Consider the following 24,192-nt stretch of genomic DNA (forward strand, 5'->3'; position numbering starts at 1 on the left):
TTTTTTTTTTTTTTTTTTTTTTTTTTTTTTTTTTTAAGTAGGCTTCATGCCCAGCGTGGAGCCCAACTCAGGTGCTGAACTCATGACCCTGAGATTAAGACCTGAGCCAAGATCAAGATCAAGAGCCAGAAGCCCACTAACTGAGCCACCCAGACACCCTGAGATTATCTTAGAATGAGACAACAATATGGTCAATATAGTAAATTTCCCAGACCAACTTTACTTTATCTTTTCTTCTTTTTCCTCCGGCATATGTAACCAACCTATGCCACTGTTAAGAAATTCTGAGAGGCCTGCCTAGACCTTCAGCACTTTTATATTTCCAGGCCCTACTTTACATCCAACAATTGTCTTCAGATGCACAAACATCAAATATTGTGTGTGTGTGTGTGTGTGTGTGTGTGTGATATAAAAGGGCAATAGTATAATATTTTTTTTCTTAACAATACTTGGCCATAAGTAATTTATTAGCTATAATTCCTCAATAACTTTCCTGCATGCTCAGGATTTCTCATGAAGTGAGGAAATCTAGCCTATAAGCTTTAAAACATAAGACATTTTAATAAATGCCAAGTTTATTAAGCTGACATAATGTATATGTAGACATTTAATTAAACCTGATGTTTGTCTTACAATTTGGTTTTCAAATTTTGGAGCATAAACCTTTGTAGACATGGCTGACCTGGCTTAAAAATGATCATATTAGGGGTGCCTGGGTGGCTTTCTGTTGGTTAAGCATCTGACTCATGCTTTCTCTCTCTCTCAAAATAAAAACTTAAAAAAAAAAAATGAAATGAAATTGCTGGGACAAAGAGTAAGTACAATGAACTTTAAAATTTTTTTTAATTTAAAAAAAAAATTATTTATTTATTTTTGAGAGAGGGACAGTGTGCCCAAGTGGGGAGGGGCAGAGAGACAGAGGGAAACACAGAATCTGAAGCAGGCTCCAAGCTGTCAGCACAGGGCCCAATGTGGGGCTCAAACCCACAAACTGTGAGATCATGACCTGAGCTGAAGTCGGACACTCAACTGACTGAGCCACCCAGGTGTCCCCAATGAAATTTTTTTAAATCTTTATTTATTAATTTTTGAGAGAGAGAGAGAGAGAGAGAGAGAGAGAGAGAGAGAGAGACTGTGTGTGAGTGGGGGAGGGGCAGAGAGACAGTGGCAGAGAGAATCCAAGCACAGAGTCTGACATGGAGCTCAAACTCACAGAACTGTGAGACCACGACCTGAGCTGAAATCAAGAGTCAGATGAGCCACCAGGCCTCCCAAATTGTTGAGCGTTGTAGCCAAATTACCCTCCTACGAAGTGATACCCATTTACACAGCAACTTACAGTGTAAGATACTGCTTAGAGTTTGCTTTTCTTCCTTCCTTCCTTCCTTCCTTCCTTCCTTCCTTCCTTCCTTCCTTCTGTTCTTTCTTTCTTTCCTTCCTTCTTTCTTTCTTTCCTTCTTTCTTCCTTCCTTTCTCTTTTGAACAGGGAGGGGAAAACATAGGGAGAGAGAGAATTCCAGCAAACAGCCTGCCATGGGGCTTGAACCCACGAACTGTGAGATTATGACCTACGCCAAAACCAAGAGTTGGACACTTAACCTACTGAGCTACCCAGGTGCCCCCAGAGTTTTCGTTCTGAAAATTATTTATTTATTTACTTTACATTTTCTCCCCACTGGAATTAAAAAAGCAATATAACACCAGCAAGTACATATATTTGAAAGCAAATGAAAACCTCTCATTGTAGCCTTAGATCTATTTCTGCTCTTCTGTGTTCCTCTGCACCTGAAAGGGGAGCTGGTCTTTGCCAGCTATATGTCCTGGGCTTCCTGTAAGCTGGTATCTGACTGGTTTGGGCTAGTGGGAAACATTGGCAAGAGACTGGAGCGGTGAGTAGTGAGAAGTAAGGCATTTTCGGGGTGCCTGGGTGGCTCAGGTTAAGATGCTCAGTTAAGCATCTGACTCTTGGTTTCTGCTCAGGTCATGATCTCACAGTTTTGTGAGCTCGAGCCCCACATGGGGCTCTGTGCTGGCAGGGCAGAGCCTGCTTCAGAGTCTCTCTCTCTCTCCCTCGCTCTCTGCCCCTCACTCATTCTCTGTTTCTGTCTCTCTCAAAATAAATAAATAAACTTAAAAAAAAAAAAAGAAGTCAGGCATTCCCCCCTCTGTCCTGGGAAGTGTCTCAGCAAGGACAGTGATTTCCTTTGCTCTCCCTCCTCCATGGATCCACCTGCTGCTAAACAGGCCCACTGCAGATGTTCTGGCACCTGTGGCATACCCCTAGCTTTTGGTGGCCCTGTTTGGCTTCTCTGCTCTTCCACTGCCTCTGCAAACAACCTCTTGCCTCAAATTCCCTCTGTTTTAAATACTTAGAAATGGAATCTGTTTCCTGGTAGGACCCTAATTGACACACACATCACCCCACCATCCTTGCATTATTTTCTAATTTTTTTTAATGTTTATTTATTTTTGAGAGAGAGAGAGAGAGAGAGAGAGAGAACAGGGGAGGAGCAGAGAGATAGGGAGACAGAATCAGAAGTAGGCTCCAGGCTCCAAGCTGTCAGCACAGAGCCCAACAGGGAGCTCGAACTCACAAACCACAAGATCATGACCTTAGCCAAAGTTGGATGCTTACCCGACTGAGCCACCCAGACGCCCTCCCTTGCATTATTTTCTTACCACATTTTCTTCCAAATGCTCACATATTTTTACTGTCACAACCATGTAAGTTAATATTTTGTCTTCTGTTTCCTTCATTTAACATTATGTCATCAGCATATAATATAAACATATTTTTGAGTACTTTTAATAATTATATTTAAAGGTTGCAGAGTATCTTTTCTTGTTGAGGTACCATGAATCATTCATCATTTAATGTATATGTACTATGAAATTGTTAGCCATGAGAACTGAAACTAACTTACTTTCTTGTCCCTGTGCTAAACAATTCTGGGATCAGACAAAAATAACTTAGCTATTTGCTCTGTGAAATTCTTGTTCTTAAAAGACACCACTATGAACCAATTAAAATAGGTTACTAATCGAAATTAACAACTTGCTCGTTAATACTTGTTTTAATACCCTCATCTTGCTATGCTCTCTAATCCTAAACTATTATATTATAAATTCTGCTTATTCCCAACCAGTTTCCTGCCCTCCCAGACCTGTTTAAGTCATCCAACCTGGGCCTAAAACCCTAGAAATATCCTCCTCTGACTACTAAGATTCTGTCAGGGTACTGTTCCCTCTCTCTGTAGTATTCTAATAAATTTAGCTTTGCTTGACCAACAAGTTTTTCTGGTGGTCTTTTGGGAGGTTAATGATTGACAGCAATAATCTATATCACAGGATTATTATGAACAGTGAATGAAAACAAGTATCTGAAAGCATGTCTAAACAATTATGCACTTTCCTGTGCATGGCACACAGACTCTAAGATGGCCCTAATTATCACTTCCCTCTTCTTCCCTTTTCTGGAAACAAGAAGATCTAATACGACCCGAGAAACTTGGAACAGAAAGGCAATGAACTGACATTTACTGAACACTCAATATGTGTCAGGCACTTCTGAGATTTCACTTTGTCCTCACATGAGTCCTGCCAAAATGGCATTATTATTCTGATTGTCCAGACTAAGTGAGGCAGGGTGAGAGAGTTTAAAGGATTTGCTAGAGGTCTGACTCTAAATGGCAAAGCCAGGATTCCACCCATGTCTGTCTGACTCAGCTTGTACTTTCCCTCCTGTTATGGCTTTACTTCCCAGACTTGTATTGTTTTCACTGCAATTATAGAAGGTGAGGCTAAGATTTCAGAGCAGGAGACTGTTCAGCTCCTTTACAGAACCCCACAGGGGAAAATAACATTCTAGAGCAGCACTGATCAAATAGAAATATAATGCAAACCACCTATGTAATTTAAAGTTTTCTAGTAGCTGCCACCGAAAATACTAGAAAGAAAGAAGTGAAATTAATTCTTTATTCATTTAAAAATAATTACAGATTCACAGGAAGTTCCAAAAATAGTACAGAGGGGTCCTGTGTTCTTTCTTCCACTCTCCTCTAATGAGAACATCTTAGATAATTATAAAAATCAAAACAAGGAAAATGACATTGGTACAATCTACAGACCTTAGTCTGTAGAAATCTTAGTCAGAGTTCATCAGATTTACATGCAGACAGAAGTGTTCCATCTCCATAAAGATCTCCTTTGTGGTATCCCTTTATACTCAGCAAGCCACCATCCCATATCCCATTCTTTTTTTTTTTTTTTTTTTAATATTTATTTATTTTTGAAAGAGAGAGCACAAGTGGGGGAGAGGCAGAGAGCCACAGGGAGACACAGAATCAAAAGCAGGCTCTAGGCTCTGCGCTGTCAGCACAGAGCCCGACATGGGGCTTGAACCCCTGAACCATGAGATCATGACCTGAGCGGAATTCAGTTGCTTAACTGACTGAGCCACCCAGGTGCCCCCCACATCCCATTCTTAACACTTGGCCACATCTAATCTATTCTCCATGTCTGTAATTTTGTTACTTTGAGATGTTACATAGATGAAATCATGCAGCATAGTAGTTTCCCAGGGCTGCTAAAACAAATGGCTACAAACTGAGCCATTTAAAACAAGAGAAACTTATTCTCTCGCAGTTCTGGAGGCTAGAGGTCCAAAATCAAGGTGTCAGCAGGGCCATGCTGGCTCAGAAAGGCCTCTAAGGAAAGATCCAGTCCAGATCTCTTTTAGCCTCTCATGGTCGCCAGCTTCTTTGGCTTGCGGCCACATCACTCCAATCTCTGCCTCAGTCTTCACATTACTTTCCCCTCTGTCTGTGTTCTCCTCTATGTGTCTTTTATAAGGATTTATGTCAATGACTTTAGGACACACCTAGGTAATCTAGGATAATCTCCTTATTTCAAGATCCTCAATTTAATTACATCTGCAAAGGCCCTGAGAAAGGAGTATGCCTGCCCTGGGTGGCTGGAGCTCAGTGAGTGAGGGCTAGAAAAGGAGGAGATGTAGTAGGAAATGTTAGAGGAGGATAGTAGGAGAAAATGCAAAAATTAGAATACCAGTTAATAATAACTTAGCTGCCATACACACGCACACACACACACACACACACACATACACACACACTTTGGAGTCAAATTATGGGGTGTATATTATTAGTATTGTTTTGTGAATATGGACTCAATGTCAGGAGAGATTAAATGATTTGACATCTATTCTAAGCCATGGAAAATCCAAGTAAACTGTCCTTTGTCCTAAACCTAGCATATATGTTTCTAACAGCCACATTCAATGTCTCAATCCTCCCTGGACAGTGTTAGGTAAACAGTGCCAACTTTTCCCCCTTCATTTTCCTCCTTTCTAGATTATATGCAGACTAGTTTCTTATGGCAACACATTCTTTCTTCTGAGTACACTACAGGAACTTACATTTTATCTTCATCCAAATCAATATACTTGATGTTGCTAAGGTTTGATTGTGTGACGGTCACAATTATTATTAGATTGTAGTGCTGATTTTGTTTTTGTTTATTTGTTTTTCTGAGTGAATTCATCACTGCTTATTTAAGACATTGTTGGTAGAAAGCCAAGCCCATACTTGAAAGAGTGTCAGTCCTAAATTGATGTCATGTACTTCACTTTCAGTTGTGTTTTGCTCCAACCCAGCTGGTTTACTATTCTGGTTTACCTGATTTTTTTTTTTTTTTAACATTTATTCATTTTTGAGAGACAGAGAGAGACAGAGCATGAGTGGGGGAGGGCAGAGAGAGAGGGAGACACAGAATCAGAAGCAGGCTCTAGGCTCCAACTGTCAGCACAGAGTCTGACATGGGGCTTGAACCCATGAACTGTGAGATCATGACCTGAGCTGAAGTTGGATACTTACCCACTGAGCCAGCCAGGCGCCACTGGTTTACCTGACTTTCTTTCCCACATCTCTGCTCCTGCCTCTTCATCTTTCAGCAGAGACCCAGACTCTCCTCCTCCTGGAATGATACATTAAGAATGACCTTAAGGTAACCAATCTCTAGACTTTGGACTAGAGGCAGTCCATGGACTGCTTAGTTTCCTATAAGACACACTCTACTGCATTGTTGAAGCTTTGCCTAGCTGGAAGCAATTTCTCTTCCAAACTTGAAAAGCTCTTACTGTCTGTTCTTTTACTAAAGCAGGGTTTTATTTCCCCAGCTAAACTGTAAGCTGGTGAAGGTCAAAACCTAGTTTATATTTCTTTACCTGCCTCCCACCCTGCAACCCCATCCATGTGCCCTAAACAGAGGGAGGTGCTTGGTAAATACCTGTGAAATAAAATAACTTTAGGGATAAGAGGTGACTTTTTTTTTTTTCATTTGACAGAGAGAGCATGCACGCATGAGCCAGGGAGAGGGGCAGAGGGAAAGAGAGAATCTTAAGTAGGATCCACTCTCAGTGCAGAGGCCAATGCAGAGCTCTATCCCATCACCATGAGATGATGACCTGAGCTGAAATCAAGAGCTGGATGCTTAACTGATGGAGCCACCCAGGCACACCCAAGAAGTGACTTTTTAGTATAAATTGGTGAGACTCTATTAGGAGAAAAATCATCATTCTCAGATGTAACATATTGTGAAAGAATTTCAAACACTTTCCAAAATAACTCAAACATCCAGACAAAGAAAAACTCATGTCTATTCTCTACAGCTATGTTTTTATTTATTTTTACTCTTCTTATTTTTTTAAATTTTGTAATGTTTATTTAATTTTGAGAGAGAGACAGAGCGTGAGTGGGGGAGGGGCAGAGAGAGGGAGACACAGAATCCAAAGCAGGCTCCAGGCTCTGAGCTGTCAGTACAGAGTCTGATGCGGGTTTTGAACTCACGAACCATGAGATCGTGACCTGAGCTGAAGTAGGACGCTTCACTGACTGATCCACTCAGGAGCCCCTACTACTATTATTTTTTAAAGATTTATTTATTTTTGAGAGAGAGAGAGAGCACAAGTGGGGAAGGGGCAAGGAGAGAGTGGGGACAGAAGGTCTGAAGCAAGCTCTACGCTGACAGCTGTGAGCCCAATGCAGGGCTCAAACTCACAGCCATGATATCATGACCTGAGCCGAAGTTAGAGGCTCAACTAACTGAGTCACCCAGGAACCCCTCTACAGCCATATTTGTTAAAAGTCAGGCTTATTAAAATTCCGTAAAATTTGCCCTTTTAAAAGTTGTTCATTTCTGTGAATTTTGGGAGGTTTATACTGTAGTGTAGCCATCACCATAGCCAAGATACAGATCACTGACATTACCCCCAAAATTCCCTTATACCTGTTTATAGTCAATCCCCTTCCCTAACCACTGGCCCCTGGCAAACACTGATCTGATTTGTGTCTCTATTGACTCGCCTTTCCCAGAATGGCAATGGAACCATAAGGTAAGTGGCCTTTTGTATCTGGCTTCTTTCACTTAGCATAATGCTCTTGACATTCATCTATGCAGCTGCCTCATAGCTAGTTCCTTTTTATTGCTATTGGATGGGTCCAGAATATGCCACTCACTGTGGCATAAACATTTTTAGAAGGCATTTGAGTTCCTGAAACCTCTCACCTTCCTAAAAGCAGAGCGTCTCAAGAGTAGTTTTAAAAAACTTCAATTGTCATAACCCTTTCCCTGGGATCAACTAGGAACATAGACTCTTATCACTTATCCCAGAAGATGAGAGGTCTCCATACTGTATCACACATTGTCACAAAACAATCCTATCTCTCGTCTCTTCTGAGGCCCATTTATCTTTCTAAAAACTCATTTGGTCTTCCCTTAAGTGCCCTTTCTTCCCCCACCTGCCCTTATTAAGAAGTCATTACTTTTCCCATAAGTGTCCTTCTCCTCCTCCCCTGATCCTATTAGGATGGTATATAAGCCCCAGATTCTAACAGCCCCTTTGTGTCATATTTTACTGTGTACCCTTTTACATACCTTAACGAAAAGGATGATTGAATTTTATCTTTTGCTAATCTGTCTTTGGCAGTCTAATTCACAGGGCCCTGATCACTTAAAGTAAGAGAGTACAGGGAAAGTTTTAGTTCCCTGACACTATTATTCCATTGTATGGGTGTATTAAAATTTGTTTATCCACTAACCAATTGGACTTTTTTGGGTTGTTCCTAGTTTTTGGACACTTTCCTACAGGGTCTTTGCATGGCAAATATTTTCAGTTCCCTTAAGACTGTTAAAAAACAAAAATTCAACCAAGTAAATTTGAAAATCCAATTGACTTTATTAATTAGTTCATGAATTGGGCAGCCTCCCCTCTAGCAGGTAGAGCGGAACTCTGAGGAGTTGTACAAAATGGAATGTTTTATAACGGGGGGGGGGGGGGTTGGAGGGGCAAGGAAGTTATTAGCAAAGGGGAGAAAAGATGGTTTCAGACAAACTCACCTTTCCTTAGTGGGAAGGGCAGGGATATTATCATGCAGATTACCTCATCTTTTTGAGGGGGGTGGTGGGGGATGAAGAGGGCCCATGTGACAAATTACCTCATTGATGCTGATCAGAAAATTCCTAACTGATCAGTTAAGACTACATTTATGGAGGAGGTGTAAACTTGGCTTAAGTGACACCATTCTGGACCTGTGGTTCTTTTTAATAAGAACAACAGGATGCCTGAATTAAATGCTATGTGTCTCTGTAAGAAACTACACAGACCAATTCCAACATTTCCATCAGTAATATATGAGAGTTCCAGTTGCTTAGTGTTCTTTTTTTTTTTTAATAAAGTTTCAAAATTTTATTTCTAAGAGACAGAACAAACAGAGGAGGGGAAGAGAAAGAGGGGGAACAGAGGATCCAAAGCAGGCCCCGTGCTGACCGCAGACAGCCCAATGTGGGGTTCAAACCCATGAACCCTGAGACCATGACCTGAGCTGAAGTTGGGTGCTTAACCAACTGAGCCATCCAAGTGCCCTGCTGAGCATTCTTTTTTTTTTTTTTTAAACGTTTATTTATTTTTGAGACAGAGAGAGACAGAGCATGAATGGGGGAGGGGCAGAGAGAGAGGGAGACACAGAATCTGAAGCGGGCTCCAGGCTCCGAGCCATCAGCCCAGAGCCTGACGCGGGGCTCGAACTCACAGACCGTGAGATCGTGACCTGAGCTGAAGTTGGACGCTCAACCGACTGAGTCACCCAGGCCCCCCTGAGCATTCTTTTCAATACTTCATATTGCCACCTCTTTTATTTTTAGCCATTCTAGTAAGTTAAATGATTATTTGAAGACAAATAAGGAAAAGGTGAGGTTTTACTCATCTAAGAAACATTTATTGACAAAACCAGTGTCTGGTTTTAACTTTGGGTGGGTTGGTATACTTTGTCAGATGTTTGATTTTCTTGACTATGGAAGGAATATTATCATATTGAGAACACACAAACAGTTTCTTATCTCCAGGCTCTCTCGGTCAGGTGAGAAAGACACGAGAAAGAAAATATGTATGAGTATACTTTGGGAGCACAGACTGGGAGCTTTTTGCTTCTCTATGGAAGGAAGGAAAAGACTGACAGAAGTTGTCTTTTAAGTTAAGTCCCCTTTCCCCTAAATTGATGTTGAGTTTTGTAGGTTAAAATGTTGATGCTGGGTCTTTAGTATTTTAAACGCAATAGAGGACAATAAGGCTTTCCCTAGCCAGAAAGTAATTAATCTTAATATGAAAATAGGCTTGGGTGCCTGGCTGGTTCAGTCAGTATAGCATGTGACTCTTGATCTCAGAGTTGTGAGTTGGAGCCCCATGTTGGGTATAGAGATTACTTAAATAAACAAATACATCTTTAAAAAATACATATATGAAGATAGGCTTAAAAGTTAGGGACATATAGGGACGCTTGGGTGGCTTAGTCTGTTAAGCGTCTGACTTCAGCTCAGGTCATGATCTCATGGTTTGTGGGTTCGAGCCCCATGTCAAGCTCTGTGCTGCGACCTCAGAGCCTGGAGCCTGCTTCAGATTCTGTGTCTTCCTCTCTCTCTCTGCCCCTCCTCCCCCCTCTCTCTCAAAAACAAAATAAACATTAAAAAAAAAAAAGTTAGGGAACTATAGATCTGAAAAGACTTCTTACCTTAGATATACCTTGTCTGTGCAACCATTGAACAAAGTGGCTTATCAGGTCCAGAGGAGTAAAATGTTTTTGGGAAGGGGGCCACTGGGGCCAGGGAAAAATAGAGGGAAGACTGGAGATTTTGAGAAATGTGGAAAGAGCATCTGTCTGGCTGGAAATCTGAGCCCCTGAATCCTAGTTCCAGCTGTACCCTAACTTGAGTGCAAACCTGCATAAGCCAAATGCTTGCAAGTCTATCTTTCATCTATAAAATAAGTGCTTGGACGCCTAAGATCTTTCTCAATTGTGAGCTTTTGTGGTCTGCATATTATATGGGGGGAGAACTCTGGGAGGAAGGACAATGACAAAGGCCAAAGTAAATGGGCACCTGGGTGGCTCAGTTGGCTAAGCATCCGACTTCAGCTTAGGTCATGATCTCATGGTTCATGAGTTCCAGCCTTGCATTGGGCTCTCTGCTGTCAGCACAGAGCCTGCTTCGGATCCTCCGTCCCCCTCTCCCTCTGCTCCTCCCCCACTTATGCTCGCTCTCTTTCTCTCTCTCTCTCCCTCAAAAATAAATAAACATTAAAAAAAAAAAAAAGGCCAAAGTAAAGAGAATGCAGGGGAGGGGCAGGGCAATACAGATGCAGCTCTCCAGGGAGGGGGTGTGGCTTACATTTAAACACTGGCAAATAGAGGGGCACCAGAGGCTCAACAGACTGTTAGGGGCACCAAGGAAAATCCAACTAGAGATTGGTGTGTGAAACTAGGGCTATGCTAGGAATACAATATGCAGAAGGGCAGAAGGGAGATTTCCAACAGGAAGGTAGACCACAGGAACCAGGGGTCCAGGAGCATTGTTTTATTCATTCAACAAATAGTTATTGAAAAGGGACTATTTTAGAGGAGATTCAAAGAGGCAGGCTAGCATGTAGCATGAGGGAAGTCTGTAATAGGTACTGAACTGAGGGTACTGATATGAGTACAAGATGTCTCCACTTTGAGAGACTGCAAAAACCAAGGTACTATCCCCTAACCATTCATTTCACAAACTCTTATTGAACAACTACCATGTTATAGGCACAGAAAATACCAATTTCATTGTCATTGTCCTTCTAGTGAGGAAAGAAAATAAATAAGATAAATAAAACACATAGCATGTTAGTTAGTGATAACTGCTAATAAGAAGGACAACAGGGATGCCTGGGTGGCTCAGTCAGATAAGCACCCAATTCTTGATTTGGCTAAGGTCATGATCTCAGGGTGTGTTTGAGCCCTGAATTTGGGATTCTCTCTCTTTCCCTCTCTCTCCCTGCCCCTCCATGGCTCTCTCTTCTCTCTCTCTCCCTCTCTCAAAATAAATAAAATTTAAAAAGAAAGGACAACATGATTAGATGCAAAAGGGAGGAGGTTGTAATTCTGAAATCGTGGCATCTGAATCAAGGAGAGGTGGGAATGAGCAGCATGGATAGAGGGTACTGGACAGTCTTTCAGAAGAGGAACAGCAAACAGAACAGGGAACCAAAAGGGGGAGAGTAGCCAGGGTTCAAGGAGGCCAGTAAGGCTGAAAGGAAGAGGAACAAGGGAAGAGTTGTTCAAAGTGTGGTTGGGGCTCCAGGAGAGGGTAGGATGGAACCCAGCTCATTCTGGAGTTTCCTTGTTCACCTCCCTTCCTTCTCTTAGCACTTAGGGGACATCTCTGTGTCTCAAGCTGCAGATACTATAGTGGATAAGACCCTGTGCTCAATTGTCAGAACCAGAAAAATAGGTCAGGGTCCAAATGGAAGCAAGGATAGATGATCCTGCATTTAGTAGAACTAGACGAGGCCTTAAATCCCTATCTTCAGACAATGCCAATCTTTTTTTTTTTTTAAGATTTTATTTATTTATTTATTTAATGTTTTTTAACTTTATTTTGAATGAGAGTGAGAGAGTGCATGTGTGAGCGGGGGAGAGGGGCAGAGGGAGAGGGAGAGAGAGAATTCCAATGACATGGGACTCTATCTCACAAACCATGAGATCATGACCTGAGCGGAAATCAAGAGTTGGGTGCCTAACCCACTGAGCCACTCAGGCGCCCCTTTTAAGATTTTATTTTTAAGTAATCTCCACACCCAATGTGGGGCTCAAACTTACAACCCTGAGATCAAGAGTTAAATGTTCTACTGACTGAGCCAGCCAGGGGCTCCACAGACAACACCTGTCTTGAGGCCAGTTATGTTTCAAGGCTACTGGTATGTCTCCACAGGGGCAAAAGAGAGCCATAGAGAAGAAACTAGGGATGTCACGTATATTGAACTTAAAAATATATAATTGTGGGCACCTGGATGGTGCAGTTGGTTAAGCGCCTGACTCTTGATCTTGGCTTAGGTCATGATCTCACAGTTTGTGAATTCGAGCCCTGAACTGGGCTCTGTGTTGACAGCTTGGAGCCTGCTTGGGATTCTGTCTCTCCCTCTCTCTGTCTCTCCCTATTCCTGTACTGCACGTGCTCTCTCTCTCCCCAAAATAAATACACTTTAAAAAATTAAAAATATATGTATATAATTGTACTAGGAAAAACTACACATGATTTGAAATTTCAAACAGAATAAAAAGTATCCTAGATTTCCAAGCTGCTGACAATTTTAGACATCACTAGTCCAACCTCTTCATTTTACAGGCAAAATTCAAGGGAAGTGATTTCTCAAAGCAACAGAGGGAAGGAGAAACAATTCTCTAGCCTACCTGCCCTATGCTTGCTGTTCTTTCTCCCTCCCCTCTCCTTCTTTCTTTCTTTTCCCTCTCTCTTTCTTTCTTCCCCCCTTTTCCTTCCTTCTTTCCTTCCTTTCTCTTTCTGTTCTTTTTTTTTTCTTTGTAAACTTGCTGAAACAAGGACTCAAAAAATTGGCTTAAGACTCAAAGTTGTTCCTTTCCACGAAAATCTTCAGTAAAAGGTAAAAGATTTGTATGATTTGAAGAGAAACCAGAGTATCCAGTGCACTTTCCATCCCAACTTTTTTTTGCCCTCACTAAAAGTTTCAGAATAAGGTTATAGAGAAAGCAAAGCACTATTTTTTAAGTTGTCTTTTGAGTTCACTGTGAACTAAATGAGGAATAGAAATTGTGCTTACTCACAGAGCACAAACTTCAGAACCAGAGTTCAATTCCTGAAGGATCAGTTGGGGAGGAGATTCCTGGAGGGGTGAGCAGTGACAGGTACCACTAAAAATGCAAAGAGAGTGGCAGGAAAGGCCTGAAACTTTGGTCCTTGACACACAAATGTCTTCCCTTTGGCTGGTGACAGGAAGAGTGGAAGTGAAATCTTTTAACATCAGAATGGAGATGTTGTATCCCAATTTTTATTCACAAACTTGAGTCGTGTAATATGTAAAACAGGTATTTGAATTTCAGTGTAACATTAATGTGGGTTCAGTCAAACTAAGCTCTTTTCTAGAGAAAAAAATGAAACACAGGAATAAAAAGCACGTAGAAGCACAAACACATTTTACCAAACTTTTGAAATAAATCTCCAGAGGAAATGTTATTAAAAACATATAACATTTTAGTTTAGTAAAAAATTGATGAATTAAATACATAGGAAAGACCCCATATTCTCAAAATAAGAAAACCAGAACTCATTCATGTGTCAAAGTCTTTATCTTGCAGGAGATCTTAAATTTTGGATGCAGCAAAGTAAAATACAGCCTCTTGAGAAACAATTAAGAATTCAAGTTCATAGCACCAGCTCTCCCAAAGGAAATTTTCTATTGATTTGTAACTTGGCCTTGAATTTGACCTATGGCCTTCATGTCAGGATAATTTGGGTCACTCTGAATATGCCATCTCTTGAACAAGGGGCTCTGCTAATTTTAAATGAATGCAGCTGCCAATTTGCCATTCTTCTTTTTGCATCACAATATGTGGGAATAACTTCGCAATTAATAAAACATCTCCAGCAAGCAGTCAGACTGAGGAAATGAAGGACATTTATCGAGTAAATTTAAAAAGAGATGTCTCATTTTTGCCTTTTTGGACTTAAAAAAAAGGGAAAGAAAACAGTTTATGCCTTTGAGGGCTTTGATAGAGGCCAGAATTGTTCCCTGGGTTATAGCATCTAAAAAAGCCGTGCAGCTCAAATTAGATTTTAGTTAAAAAGAAAAAAAGAAATTAAAAAAAAAGTAGAGAAAAGTTTGTAGCAGACCTAAAACTTCTTTCTTCCTTTCCTTTCCTCCCTCCCTTCCTTCTTCCTTCCCTCTTTTCTTTCCCTCCCTCCCTTCCTCTCTCTCCTTTCCTTTCTGCATTTCTTTCCTCTCTTTGGTTCAATGAGAATGAATACTTCCCAAGTTTGAATCACAGGAAGTGCTTGCATTTGATATGAAGTAACCAAACCTTTAGTGGTTAAGCCCCTAAGGCCTTTATTCCATCTTGCATCTAAAGCTGCACTAATTAATAATGTACTGTCCTGGGGCACCTGGTGAGCTTAGTCCTAGGAGCCTGAGACTCCTGATCTCTGGGTTGTGAGTTCAAGCCCCAGGTTGGGTGTGGAGATTGCTTAAATAAATACAAAACTTAAAAATAAAAAAATACTGTCCTAGTATAGGGAGACAAGGGTCCTACTGAGGTGTAGACCAGGAAAGTGAGGAGTATGGAAGTTGTGTCATAAGAGAAGCAAGTGAAGGAACTTGAAAAAGAAGGGGAGCTGGAACAGGAGTTAGGCAAGGCTCAATTGATGGGTTTTTGAGCTGGCTGTTTGCACTGTGTAGAATGTTCCTTCCCCTACTTTCCACCTATTGAAATTCTCCCAAAAATGTAAGGCCAGATTGGATCATCATCTACTTTGAGAAGTTTCTAGATCCTCTTAGCTAGGGACCATCTCCCTACTTTGAACCTCCATAGCATTTGCTGCTACTTCTTTTTTAATAGTAGTGGTAGTCCAACATGTCCAGATCAGGTTAGTCAGGGCCTTGAATGCTACACGGAGAGGTGTAAGGAAGTCATTAAATTTCTGAGGATGGGCATGATCCAAGGTATCAAAGGCAGACTAAGAAGGCGTCTCTGGTGTAAACAGAAGGCAAGGGGTACATGAGACTACATTCTCTCTTTTTTTTAAAGCATATTACCATGCTCCAGGTATTATGCATGGTTACCCCACTTTATAAACATGGAAGCCAGTTTACTCTCCGACACATGCTCGCCAGGCAGCCTCATTGTCCTAGGCACCTGCTTTACCCTCTGTAATCTGAGGATAATTGCTCCACTAAAATCGTGTTTTGAAGGCTCAGGAATGACCTGCTTCGTGCCACGTCTATGGATTTGTCCCCTCAGTTCTGAGTCCGTGATCTTCCCGAGACATTTGTTTTTTCACAATTCACGAACGAATTGCTTTTCCTCGCTTATAGTTTAAATTTGGGATGCACTTTTACCGAGTGAGTATAACGAAGCTTAATTAGTTAAGGGTGGCTATGGGTGGAGATTTCAAGAGATTCTAAAGGGTATTTCCGAGCCCTTTAGACTTGAAAGGCGGGTGACAATAGTTCTAAAGAGAACGGTCAAAGCTTGCAGATTTTTTCTTTTAACAGCTCTATTCTCATCCAGGCGCGGCAAGGCTGGGGGGCAACTTCTCTTGTTTGTTTACAAAAGAAATCAAGAAAGGGAGCGGGGCTCGCCTCTTTTTTGACCTAAGGACAAGAGTGAGGGGTCGGGAGGATTAGGTGCGGCTCCCCCTAGGCGCGCCCACAGCCCAGCCACGGCCCAGGGCAACCCCCTTCGCCAAGGGGCGGGGCGCGCCGGGCGGCCACGCGCGCGGGCGGCGGGGTGGGCGTGTCCCGCGGGCGCGCGCGGGCGGTGGAGGGGGCGTGTCTCGCGGGCGGCGGCGGCGGCGGCGGCGGCGGCGCGGGCTGGGTGCGCGGCGCAGCCTCCTGTGCTGGAATGTGCGGCTCCCGCGAGCTCGCGGTGCAGCAGAAGAGCAAGCGCCGCCGAGGCCCCGGGCCACAGACCCCGGCGGCGGCGGCGGCGGCGCCCGGGACGGCGTGGCGAGAGCCGGCGGCTTGAGCACTCTCTGTAGTCCCTCTCTTGGGCCTTTGCGGGCCTCGACGTCCCCAGCGCCCAACTTTTCCATCCTCCCACTCCCCTCCCCCCGAAACTCCAGCAACAAAGAAAAGTAGTCGGAGAAGGAGCGGCGACTCCGGGTCGCCGGCCCCTCCTCCCTTAGGAAGGCCGGTAAGCGCGGCGGAGGGCTGGGGGCTCAGTCGCAGTGGGGGAGGGCCGGCCGGGCGGCGGCGGCGGCGGCAGCGGCAGGGGGACGGCGCGGAAGGACGCGGAGCGAGGCGCTGTCCAGGGCTGATTTGCAGATACTGTGGCTCCGGCGGCGGCCGCCGCGCCGGGCGGGGGCGGGCGGCCGAGCGGGATCGGGTTACACCGGCGCGGCCTCGGGGCTGGGCCGGGGGCGTCCATGGGGAGCGGCGCGGAGCCAGAACCCCCTCCCCAATCGAGGCCAGGCCGCCGCCTCCGCGCGGGCCCGGGCGCCCCTCGAGTCGAGTCCTGAGGCCAAGGAGCGGAGCTGCTTGAGGCCCTGGTCCTGAAACTTCCTCCCCGTCCTCCTGCTCCCAGGTCCCGCCGCAGCCCCTCGTCGGCCCGCGGCCCTCCCGTCCCCCTCCCTCTCTGGCCTCTCCCTTTCGCCGGAAGGCGCCGTTGAGTGCGGCCGGGCGGGTTGAGTCAGCCCCGCGGCCCGGGCGGTTCCGCCAATGGGGCTGGACAGCGATTTCTGCTCTCGGGCCGCCCCGCCGCCGCGGCCCTCCGCACCCGGCCACCTAGGCGCGCGAGCTGGCGGGGTTGGGGCGCGCGTCCCGCGGGGCGCTGTGGCGGAGTGAGTTCGCAAACTTCCGGGGCGCGGGGGAGGCGGCCAGCGCGCGTGGGGCCCCCCTCCGGCGCTTGGGGCCCGACGCCTCCGGAGGGCGCCCGCGGAGCCTCCCGGGCCCTCGGCGGAGGGCGAGTCCAGGGGCCGTGAGAGGAGCCGGGACGCCGGCAACGCGGTAACTTTCTTCCCTCTACCCAAGACTCGGGGCCCGCAGGCCGGGGAGGGGACAATCCCGAATGGGGAAGATTTGGTCTGGCCCAGCGGCGCCCCGAGTTTGACCACCTTGCCTTTCTTAGTGTTGGGGAGCTCAGGAAAAGCTTCAGGACGAGTGTTGGGGCAACTCCCGCGAGTTGGTGTGTAAATGTGTGCAGTGAGCGGGCCCAGCCGAGAGGAAGCGAGAGCGCCCGAGTTTGCAAAGAGCTGCTTTGTGTTTGGTATTTTGAGAAAATGGCCGAATGCCTATTTCAGTCAGGAATGCCGCCGCCGAGGCAGGCGCTGGTGGCAGCCACACATAGGAATTCGTGCAACACGTTGGGTTTTCGGGCTGTGCTTAGACGGCCTTCCTGACGAACGTTAAAATTCCTTTAGGGATGGTAGTTAGGGTTCAGGGGGGTATTAGAAAACTCGATTTTGGGTAAATTGCCAAGTAGCTAGGCTGTTAAGCCCTGGGGCAGCTTTTGCCCTCGGTTTGCTTTCTGTGATGGCATTTGATTCCAACTTTTGGTACGTTGGTTTGTGTTTATGCACCTGGATGAAACGGATTACTTTTTGTATTGGGGTTTGGTTTTATTTTTTGAGTGCTTGTCGCTTTACTTTTTTTTAATTTGCAAGGCAGCACTCAATTTGAGAATACCACGTTTTAGATTGGAAAGTAATGTGGTTAAGGCGATTTTAAAAGCCCAACATGTTTTCAAGAAGGTGATCTTGTAATGGCTTCCACTAAGCAAGTAGGCCAAGTCAAGCACAATGCGAGAAAGTCGCTGATTGTCCGGTTGAGTTGTACGATTATTAGCGGGGCCGAAAGTTTCTTTATTTTCATTTGTGAAGTTTTGAATACAGGGAGCTTCCTTTTTTTCATAGGAGAAAAGGTCTGCAGTTGTTTTTGTTTTTGTTTTTTGTTTTTTTTCCCCTTTTAAACAGATCTAGTCATTAAAAATAAACTAAGTGTTACTTTTTTACAGTAGTTTATTCTTCTGGAGTTAGTTAAGTTCATCTGAAAGTCAATTCAGTTGACCAATTACTATAGGCTTCTACTTTCCAGACATGTTTGTACTTAATAAATGCATAGTATGGCTTTTTGATTTCTTCCTTTTCTGATTTAGACAAGTAAACCGTTGAAGGGGAAATTGGGAGGACAGCAATTAACTATTCATGTATTGAATTTAAATATAATTTTAGTTAATGTTAAAGATGAAGTTATTTTTTTTCACCAGAAAAATGAAAAGCACTTGAGGGAAGGCATGCCACTGGGTAGGCCAAGTTGATGGATGAGTTATGTCAAACAATTGATAGTATTTTTTGCAGGGATAAGAGAAATTTTTTTTGATGACTGCAATAAAGAAAATTTGGAATTACAAAAATATTTTAAAGCCTTAATTTTAGCAATTAATGAACCTCATTGAATTTAAAGATTATATTTGAGAAATTTTTTTTAAGACATGAAGAAGTATAGCGATATTTTGGATGTTGTGTTTAAACTGGTACTTTGTGGTTTTTGTTTTATTTTGAATTCAGAATACAGTCATGGCCACCCAGGTAATGGGGCAGTCTTCTGGAGGAGGAGGGCTGTTCACCAGCAGTGGCAACATTGGCATGGCTTTGCCTAACGACATGTATGACTTGCATGACCTCTCCAAAGCTGAACTGGCTGCGCCTCAGCTTATCATGTTGGCAAATGTGGCCTTAACTGGGGAAGTAAATGGCAGCTGCTGTGATTACCTGGTTGGTGAAGAAAGACAGATGGCAGAATTGATGCCTGTTGGAGATAACAATTTTTCAGATAGTGATGGAGAAGGACTTGAGGAGTCTGCTGAAATAAAAGGTGAACCCAGTGGACTGGAAAACATGGAACTGGAAAGTTTGGAACTGAGTGTTGTAGAACCACAGCCTGTGTTTGAGGTATCAGCTGCCCCAGAAATTTATAGCTCAAATAAAGATCTTCCTCCTGAAACATCTGGAGCAGAGGACAAATGCAAGAACTTGAAGAGCAAACCCTTTCGCTGTAAACCATGCCAGTATGAAGCAGAATCTGAAGAACAGTTTGTGCATCACATCAGAGTTCATAGTGCCAAGAAATTTTTTGTGGAAGAAAGTGCAGAGAAGCAAGCAAAAGCCAGAGAATCTGGGTCTTCTACCACAGAAGAGGGAGATTTCTCCAAGGGCCCCATTCGCTGTGACCGCTGTGGCTACAATACCAATCGATATGATCACTATACTGCTCACCTGAAACACCACACCAGAGCTGGGGATAATGAGCGAGTTTACAAGTGCATCATTTGCACATACACCACAGTAAGCGAATATCACTGGAGGAAACACTTGAGAAACCATTTTCCAAGGAAAGTATACACATGTGGAAAATGCAACTATTTTTCAGACAGAAAAAATAATTACGTTCAACATGTTCGAACTCATACAGGTAAGAGTACCTTTGTGGTCCATAAGTTCAACTCACTTCTGATAGTCAATTCAGTAGGTAGTTAAAAGTAGTACTGAAGAAGGGGGATTCTGTTTTCAAGTCCCGGTTCAGTTATTTGCTGTCTTTTTGACCTTGGATAAGTCATTTAACCTTTTTGTGCCTCAGTTTCTCTCTCCATGGGGGTAACTATATGGGACTGGAAGACAAGTGAAGAAACACTTATTTGAAAGAATGGGCAAGATAACTATTATCAGTGTTATTGCTAAAATTCGTATTCTAACAACTTGGGATTGATCATTTAGCTAAATTAGACTACTATTTTTTTAGAAGATGTATTTAGTTGATAGTGAATACATCTAAGATGCAGTATAGTTTCCCGAAGGAATTGAGGACTTAGACAAAAAGGAAAACTCAATGATTAACCCTTGCATAGATCCGTTTAACAGAAACAAGCTTTTTATTTATTTATTTTTTTAATATTTATTTTTGAGAGAGACAGAGACAGCATGAGCTAGGGAGAGGCAGAGAGAGAGGGAGACACAGAATCCAAAGCAGGCTCCAGGTTCTGAGCTGTTAGCATAGAGCCCAACGTGGAGCCCAACACGGGGCTCAAACCCACAAACTGCGAAATCATGACCTAGGTTGAAGTAGGACGCTTAACCGACTGAGCCACCCAGGTGCCCTAGCCTATTTGTTTTGTGGTATTCAGTTCCTACATAGAACAACTTAACTTGTCCCCAAAACATAGGAATGTGAGAAGTTAGTTTTTGAAAGATTGGTGGGATTACCACACTTGAATTCATTAGAAGAAAGCAAACACACATGTGGAAAATGCAGCTATTTTTCAGACAAAAAATAATACTGTTCAGCATGTTTGAACTCATACAGGTAAGAGGACCTTTCTAGTTTGTAAGTGTACTCTATCAAAAAAAAATGGAACAATCTTAAAAATACGAAAATTTTCAAATATCCCAAAGAGAATATGAACTTATACCCATTATTATCTGTATTCAACAGTTACCAGTATTTTATCACAGTTGGCAATTTTTTTTTTTTAATATCAGCTTTATTGAGATATAGTTCACTACAATGGAATTCATCTGTTTAAAGTTACAATTCATTGGTTTTAGTATATTCACAAAAGCTGTGTAACTATCACCACAGTTTTTTAGGACATCTTCACCCCAAAAAGAAACCCTATTAGTGGTTGCTCCCCATTTCTCCCCAACACCCCTTAATCATTCACTTTTGAATTGATTTATAAATCTGTGTAAAGGGTCTTTCTCTCTCTCTCTTTTTTTTTTTTATTTAAAGGAAGTTGTAGGCCCAGTGTGGATCTGGAACTCATGATCCTGAAATCAAGAATTGCATGCCTCACCAAGTGAGCCAGCTAGGCGCCCTAAGGGGTGTCTCTCTCTCTCTTTTTTAAAAAAATATTTTAGAGAGAGAGGATGTGTGAGTGGGGGGGGGGGGGGGGGGGGGGAGGAGAGAGGCAGAAAGAAAAGGAAGAATCTTAGGCAGATTCCATGCTGAGCCCAACGTGAGCTATGTCCCATGACCCTGGGATCATAACCTAAGCCGAAATCAAGAGTAAGTTGCCGAGCTGACTGAGGCACCCAGGCTCTCTGAAGTCTCATTTTTTAAGAAAATGTTTGTAAGTTATTGGGACTTAATTTTCTCACGTTACATTTTTTGCTAAGAATTGGTACCTTTGAGGACTGATTGGTGGTCTGAACAAAATAGATGGGATAATCTAGTATGGTACTCTGGATCACAAATGAAAAGGGGTTGGTGGGATGCTGTTTGCATCAGGTCCCTTTTGCAAGAGTTATCACTCTGCAGGACTGAATCCCACAGGTAGAGCAGGGCACACAGTAGGGAGAAGGAATCGATAGTGCTTTACTGAAGTGGTAGACTTAATAAAACTTGCAGGTGAAATTCTATTACAAGAAGGATGTCTGCAGCAAGATTTCTAAGCCCCAGGAAATAGCTACTGAATTTAAAGCTTTAAAATCTAGTCAAATAAGAGAATTTGTAGATCTTTTGGAATTTGTTGTAACCTTTGACTATCTCCATACTTTGAAACCATTTTAATTTCAGAATTGAAAAAGTTCAAACATTATAAAATTACATGGCATAGGAAATGAAAGTTACTTGGAACTTCTACCCCATTAAGTACTTAATAGTTTGAATTAAACAGACTAGCCTCATCTACAATGTCTTAAATTCCAGCTAGCATATATACTTCAGCCATAAGTACTTGATATTCATTTAATAATATTTTGAGAACCTTAGGGCTTAATTTAGATTGGCTGTGATCTGTAGAGCTTTAAGGTAGTAACCATGGCATGACTTTAATCTGTACACTTTGATGAACTGTTTTAATTGAGGTATAACTGATGATGAACTTTTACAAATATGTGTACTCCTGATCACCATATCAGCACCCCAGTGCTTTTGTCTTGATACACTGGGATTTTTTTTGGTCAGTTGTATTTTGCTAATTCATATATTTCCTAAAAAGCTAAAAATGTTTTCAACAATAAATTTAAATTTAAATTTGTCAATTTAAGAATATTTTTAGAACCAAAAAAAAAAAAATGGTGAAAACTGGAAAAGTGTTTCAGTATTCAGTATTTTGTGTGTATTTCCAATTTTTTTGTAAAGTGTTTTAAAAAAAATTTTTTTTTAACATTTATTTATTGTTGAGAGACAGAAAGAGACAGAGCGTGAGCAGGGGAGGGGAAGAGACTGGAGGAGATACAGAATCTGAAGCAGGCTCCAGGCTCTGAGCTGTCAGCACAGAGCCCTATGCCGGGCTTGAACTCACAAACCATGAGATCATGACCTGAGCCCAAGTTGGACGCTTAACCCTACTGAACCACCCAGGTGCCCCATGTAAAGTGTTTTTTTTTAAACAATTCTTTGCCATTTCTTAATTTTTTTTGTGTAGTGTTTTATTTTAATCTAATTGCAGTCTAGGTGACTAATTTTTTTTTTAATGTTTATTTATTTTGAGAGAGAGCGCGTGCATGTGTGTGTGGCAGTGGCAGAGAGAGAGAATCCCAAGTAGGCTCTGTGCTGGCAGAGGTCATGACCTGAGCTGAAATCAAGAATCGGAGGCTTAACGAACCGAGTGGCCCAGCTGCTCCTTTTTTTAAGGGTATATTTTGTGTACTGAAGTGTACCACCCACACCTTTTTTTCCACATTAATTTAATGTTGATTATTTCCACAGAAGGCTAACATTGGTTGTATGTATCTCTCATTTCACATTTTAGCGTTAAATTTGTGTGGTCTCAATGCTTTTTGAAAAGATTCTTTTCTCCTTAATGTCACCTTATTTATGATTTTTTTAAAAGCATTTTAAAACAGTTTGGTAGTGTATACATTGGAGGATAATATTTTGATTATATAAAGTGTGAGTATCTGGTGTTAAATGCATGGTTCTGAAGATTGTATGTATTTATGGAAAAATAAATTCATTTAGTGCTGAAGAGTTAAAAAACAATAGAATCACTTCTCACTTAAGTAGTCTAGTTTTCAGATTCACTTAATAGGTTTCTTCTGTTCTTTATTGAGTGCCCAGTATTAGGTACTTATGCTAATCTTCAGAACCGTCTATTGAGGAATACAAGATAAGTTATAATAGTCCATGTTTACTGAGAGGTAACTGTGAAGTAATGTGCCCAAGGTTAGATACAACTAAGAATCAAAGTTTGATTCTCTTTTTATGGTTAATTATCATGATGGTGGGCTGAGGATTATTTTTATTTGGGTCTTCAATCAGAAGATTTTTAATTTTGTGTGTTTGATATTTAACCAGTTCACAAATTTTACTTTAAAAGATGACATTTTAACCTTTATTTGTGACTGAAAAATCACTAAGTTTTCTAGAGTAGTTATGTGTATTTTGTAGAATTGAACAGATAGAAGCAATCTATTCTGTTATAAGGAATTTAAAATAAATTATTCTTAATTGATCCTTTATGTTAATCTATAATGGTATTTAATTTTTCTTCCATTAACTTTTTTTGGTAATAGCTTGATGGAGATACATTTTACATTACCATACAGCTAACTATGGATTGGCCCATTCTGGATGGTTCACATAAATAGAATCATACAGTTAGTATATGGTCCTTTGTGACTACCTTCTTTCACTTAGCATAATGTTTTCAAGGTCCATCCATGTTGTATACACAGTACTTGTTTTCCTTTTATTGCCAAATAATATTCTCTTGGAGGGATATACAACATTTAGTTTATCCATTCATCAGTTAGAATATTTGGATTGTTGGGGCACCTGGGTGACTCAGTCGGTTAAGTGTACAACTTAGGCTCAGGTCATGATATCACGGCTTGTGGTATCACATCGGGCTCTGTGCTGACAGCTCAAAGCCTGGAGCCTGTTTCGGATTCTGTGTCTCCCTCTCTCTCTGCCCCTCCCCCGCCCATGCAGTGTCTCTCTGTCTCAAAAATAAACATTAAAAAAAATTAAAAAAAAAATATTTGGATTGTTTCTGTTTTTTTGCTTTTGTGAATAATTCTATGAGCATTCATTTGCAAGTTTTTGTGGACATAAGTTTTTATTTCTCTTGGGTATGTACAGTTAACCCTTGAACAATGCAGGGATTAGGGGCACCAACCCCGATGTAG

At 42.3% G+C, this 24,192-nt stretch overlaps 2 protein-coding genes and 1 non-coding gene across 8 annotated transcripts in view; 1 reads left to right on the forward strand and 2 right to left on the reverse strand.

The window, feature by feature from the left end:
- Positions 1-15,248, reverse strand: part of SPINK2 (serine peptidase inhibitor Kazal type 2) — a 92,656-nt gene extending 77,408 nt beyond the window's left edge. Inside the window, exon 1 of the mRNA XM_049630015.1 lies at positions 15,188-15,248. Coding sequence (XP_049485972.1) covers positions 15,188-15,248 — 61 coding nt within the window. The remainder of the gene's footprint in view (positions 1-15,187) is intronic.
- REST (RE1 silencing transcription factor) overlaps positions 1-24,192 on the forward strand; it is an 88,529-nt gene that overhangs the window by 44,343 nt on the left and 19,994 nt on the right. For 4 of the 6 annotated variants that reach the window (XR_007457764.1, XR_007457765.1, XR_007457763.1 and 1 more), the window contains exons 1-2: positions 16,178-16,259; positions 18,631-19,534. Coding sequence is in view for 3 of the 6 variants with exons in the window: in XM_049630532.1 (XP_049486489.1) it covers positions 18,640-19,534 (895 nt within the window). In the remaining 3 variants the exon portion in view is untranslated. Of the gene's footprint in view, positions 1-16,177; positions 16,260-16,991; positions 17,072-18,630; positions 19,535-24,192 lie in introns of those variants that run through there. The other 2 variants (XM_049630529.1, XM_049630531.1) reach the window with 2 other exon arrangements.
- Positions 12,917-13,032, reverse strand: LOC125924042 (U5 spliceosomal RNA). The gene has a single exon (XR_007458229.1). It is a non-coding gene; the product is annotated as a U5 spliceosomal RNA (small nuclear RNA).

The sequence above is a fragment of the Panthera uncia genome, chromosome B1 (genome assembly GCF_023721935.1).
Source record: "Panthera uncia isolate 11264 chromosome B1, Puncia_PCG_1.0, whole genome shotgun sequence".
In the NCBI taxonomy this organism is placed as follows: domain Eukaryota; kingdom Metazoa; phylum Chordata; class Mammalia; order Carnivora; family Felidae; genus Panthera; species Panthera uncia.